The sequence below is a fragment of the Cystoisospora suis genome (genome assembly GCF_002600585.1).
Source record: "Cystoisospora suis strain Wien I chromosome Unknown contig_5946, whole genome shotgun sequence".
Lineage (NCBI taxonomy): Eukaryota > Apicomplexa > Conoidasida > Eucoccidiorida > Sarcocystidae > Cystoisospora > Cystoisospora suis.
This window is the reverse complement of record NW_027158735.1, coordinates 386-4,946: the sequence shown is the minus strand read 5'-3', so window position 1 is coordinate 4,946 and position 4,561 is coordinate 386. Positions and strand designations below refer to the sequence as shown.

General features: G+C 43.1%; 2 protein-coding genes across 2 annotated transcripts; one reads left to right on the top strand and one right to left on the bottom strand.

The window, feature by feature from the left end:
- Positions 1-658: 658 nt before the first annotated feature.
- Positions 659-1,584, bottom strand: CSUI_009729 (uncharacterized protein; the record flags this gene model as incomplete). The annotated part of the gene is made up of 1 exon (XM_068069840.1): positions 659-1,584. A coding segment is annotated over exon 1 (405 nt), but the record flags the coding sequence as incomplete, so codon positions are not given.
- Positions 1,585-2,051: 467 nt separating this feature from the next.
- Positions 2,052-4,465, top strand: CSUI_009728 (mcm10 replication factor; the record flags this gene model as incomplete). The annotated part of the gene is made up of 3 exons (XM_068069839.1): positions 2,052-3,290; positions 3,969-4,056; positions 4,378-4,465. Coding segments are annotated over exons 1-3 (210 nt in total), but the record flags the coding sequence as incomplete, so codon positions are not given.
- Between the last annotated feature and the right edge of the window lie 96 nt (positions 4,466-4,561).

Genomic DNA, 4,561 nt, shown 5'->3' with positions numbered 1-4,561 from the left:
GCATATATAGATATATATATATATGCATACTGGTATATACATATGTATGTCTGTCTAGACATCCACATATAAATATATATATATATGCGTCTACATATATATGGCCCATATGTATGCCTGAGTATACACGTGTATGCTTGTGTACAAGGAGGGGCTAATGTAAGTGAGAGAGAGAGCTACGATCGCTCAGATCAAATAAAGGAGGAAGAGGAACGGAAAGCGATAGCTCTGTAGAGAAGAAGATTAAAGAAAGAAAGAAAGAAAGTAACGACTGTAAATGTAGTTAAGCAGTATCTTGATGTATTGGTTGACAGAAGATAGAAAAAGAAAGAAGAGAGGGAGTAAAGAAGGAGAAAATATCAATTACTCCTCTTCTTCTTCTGTCTTATGTACAGAGGCCTCCTTGATACTTCCACAGCAAGAGCGTCTTCCTAATATAGGCTAACAGAAACATTGCAAGCGAAAGAGAGAGAGACAGAGAATAGGAAAAGCACACCGAGAGAAATAAGAAGAGAAGAGAGCCTCCTTCCTACCATTCTGAGAAGAAGATAGACCGAGAGAAGCACTCTGCTGCTGGTCAGGCAGTTGAGCTAAGCCTCGACCCAGAGCCGTCGCCTGCTGTGAGGGAGGTGTCTGACTAATATCATTACGAAGAAAGGAGCTACTACTACTACTATTAGCATGCTGACGATGAGGAGGTAGAGGCGAAGAAGGAGTTGAAGAAGAAGGATGGAGAAATGAAAGAGAGCCTCTCCGTACTAGCCCTCCCTCTCCAACTATGCCCCCTTGGCCTAGGCCTCCTTCTCCTTCTCCTCTATAAGGCGAAGAGAGAAAGGAAGAAGAAGAAGCGTTGCCACGGAGAGGTGAGGACATGAGAGGAGAAGAAGAAGAAGGAATCCCAGCCCGGAGAGGTGAAGAGACAAAGGAAGAAGAGGAAGGAGGAGCCCCTGTTTGACGAAGAGGAGACGATCCACGAAAAGGCGAAGAAGAAGAAGGAAGAGGATGAGAAGAGAGACCTCGTCCTTCTCCTCGATGACTCAAAGCGGGGGGTTCGCGCGGCTGCATAGGTGATGAGTGAGAGAGGGACGGCTGGGAGAGAGAAAGAAAGAAAGGACAGAAGAAAGAAAAGACCGACGAGGGAATAGATCTAAGAAGATGAGAAAAAAGAGAGAAGAACAAGAAGATAGATGTGAGAGATGAGTTGAGAAGAGTTGGAGAGGGGAGATAGATGTACGACTGTCATAGCCTCTTGGGAAGCTGAGACTGTTTAGAGCGGAAGCTTAAGAGATGTAGGTCAATGCAATCAATAGGCTTGAGTATGAAGAGAGAAATGTGGGTCGAGAAGGAGGACCTTAACAACTCGAGTCATCGGGCTAAAGGAAGATAGGAAAAGGCGAGAAAGTGAGAGGTAAGGCCGGCCATGGTAGCAAGGAAGTTAGTGAAGAAGGGCAGAAAGGCGAAAGAGAGGAAGAAAGAAGGGAAAGGAGAAAGAGAAGTTACAAGAGATCCGGAGGGGGAAGAGAGATAGAGAGAGAAAGGAGAGGAATGAAAGAAGAAAAGAACAGCAAAATACAAACAAGGAATGTCCCCTTGTCTTGTGAAAAGAAGCAATCGTCTAGCCACTGCATGTGAAGGAGATGTTCCATGGCTTTCTCCCCGGAAATGGAGAAAAGAAGTTAGAAAGTCCGGCTGAGAGGTAGTAGGGAGGTAGGCGGCGTGTCTCGTGTGGTGTATGTACACCTCAGCTTGTGCACACCCAGGGTTTGTGATGCGCTAGTTACACTTCATTCAGCAGACGGAGCAGATCGAGAAATGACCTGCTAACTCAGGTCTTTATCCAGATTCAATCGTCTTGTCTGAAATGTATCAATCCCTTTTCCTTTCTTCTTCTCTTCCCATCTGTCTTCCTTCTTCTCTCCCTGCAGATGTCTGCTAAGGTGGCCAACCCCCCATACTTCTCCCCTCCCCTCTCTCATACTGCTCGGGGGGTGTTGCTTGCAACGCATGCATGGAAATACCATACCCACCCCCCGATCAAGTGAATGAATGAGTGAGTGAAGAACGTTTCTTGAATTCTCTTGTCGATTCTTCTTTCTCTATCTTGTCTTCTTCTCATGAAAAGTTGTCAAGGGACCTTCAGGATTATCTCAAGATGCTGCGTTTTTCTTGTCTCGAATCTCTCTATCCTCTTTTCTCTTGTCTTCTACCTTTCAGTCTCATAATTTGACACGGTCAGTACTATCTCTAACAGGGAACTTGATTGGCTATCTTCACTTGGCATGGATGCTTATCGCACACGCGGTGTACATACACCTGAATGAAGGAGACTGTCCAACTTCTCCTCCTCCACTGTAGTCTTAGTAGGAGTAGCAGCAGGTTTCAAGTCATCAACCCAGCCTCTCGATCGGTCGTTTCTTCTTCTCACTTGTCTCCTTTCCCATTCATTCTTCCTGCTTCTACCGCCGCTCGATTCTTCTCTAGATGTGTGTAGGCATGGATCATCGGCGTCACTCTTTCTCTCTCTATGTATCTCTTAGTCTTTCTTCAGAAGGACTTCTTCTATCTTCATTATATCCTTAAATCTACAAATCGATACAGGTAGTATTCATTAACTCTTTCGTGGATCGAGGAACAGGCACATTGCCATGACAACTTATTCCATCCTACTCATGATATAGGCCTAGATTTCTCTCTTCTTCTGTCCTTTCTCCTTAAAATCTCTTTCTTCTTCCGATCTTTTCTTCTCACACACTCCCGCTTTCTTTCCATCCCCCCATGACTCGAGAATCGCGTCTCTCTCCGGAAATCTTAGGAAGAAGAAAGCACACTAAAGACCTGAGAGAAGCGAAGCAAAGAAGAAGAAGAAGAGCAAGAAGGATGCTGTCTATTGTCTATCTTTACAGAGCATGTCTGGACATGCAAGAAGAACCGAGTCATTTTCTTGTGTAAATTGTCATCTCTCATCACCTGTTTCTTTTCTTTCTTTCGACTAAGAGTTTTCCTCTCTATCTTCTTTCTTTTCCTTCTTCTTTCTTGCTTCCATTTCTCTGTCTTAAACAGCCAGCCGCTTAGGCATGAAACTCTCCTTTGCTTTCTCGAATCCTCGGTCACATCTTTCTATCTTCTACCTTTCCTTATATCCAGCTATATATACATCTATATATCCGTATATAAGGCGACGGGGATTCGACTAGGAAGGACTTCACTATTGATTGCCTTTCTTTCTTGGCTTCCCCTCTACTCCTATCTAACCGCTATGGTATCTTCATTAACCTCTTCCTCCTCTTCAGGTATCTCCAAATCTCTTTTCTGTCTTCTTCACTTTCCAAAAGCTAATCCATATGTATGTATCTGTATGGAACTCTTCTTTCTCTCTGCGTGTCTGCATCTTGATAGGTGTACATGTGCATGTAGAAATTGTCCGCAGGTCGATATAGATATGCTGTATATAGGCTATATACGCAGATCTATACACAGCGAGAGATAGAAGAAGAAAGAGAAGACAGCTCGGGAATTCAACAGAGAGAAGAACTTATCAGAGTACCAGGCGAGAAAGGTGTATATCAATCGGAGCGAGAGCTTCTCTTCTTCTTCCGTATCTTTCTATATCTTGACTATTGTATTCTTCACTCTCATATCTTGCTTTTCCTTCGTTTCTTGCGTAGCCCTACTCCACAGCTATCTATATACACGTATCTGTCTACATATGTATATACATAGATAGATTGAGATACATTCTGCATGAGTGTAAATATATATATATATATATACTATCTCTAGCCATATATATCTGTATATATATATATATATTTATATGGCTAGATGTAGTATCTGGTGGAGAGTGGTTATAGAAGGGCGTTGACCCAAGTGTGGATGAACTGCATGTGGAGGGCTTTTCTGTCTGTCATTTTGTTTAATTCTTTCTTCTTGTTCTTTTTCTTCTTTTCGTGTGTTCTGCACTTCGTCAGGAGAGGAGAGGAGGGATGGAGTGGGGAAGGGAGTGTCAGTAAAGGCTGACGGAAGTCTCTCCTTCTTCGGTCTACCTCTCACTCTAAGGTATAATGAAGACACTCTCTCTCTCTCTTTCTTTCCTCCTGCAAAGACAGAGATATAGATCAAAGTTCATTAAAGATAGGCCAGAGATAGATAGAGAACAGTTTCAAGGCATGGGCATACACTTATGATATGAATCTATGTATGTCTCTGTCTATCTATCTATCTCTCTATCTATGTATATATCCATGTGATTCTTGTAGGTGTTTCACAGCAATTAGTCTTCTCCTCTGTGTTGGCGGTGTACTGAACAAGGCCTGCGTTCTTTCTTTCTTTCTCTCTTTTCTTTCTTATTTCTTTCTGGCTTCTTTTTGTGTGTTGTAGGTGGTCTCTTCCTTTAGCAGAGGCGAGGTCGATTCTTCAGTCTTCAGAAGAGACGGAGTTTATTCCTCTCTCTTCTCTCTCTCGCTATGTGAGCCTACGCCTCACCCCAACCCATCAATTACAGCGAAAAGACAGATAGAGACAGACAGATAGACAGAGAAATAGATAGATAGAGACAGATAGA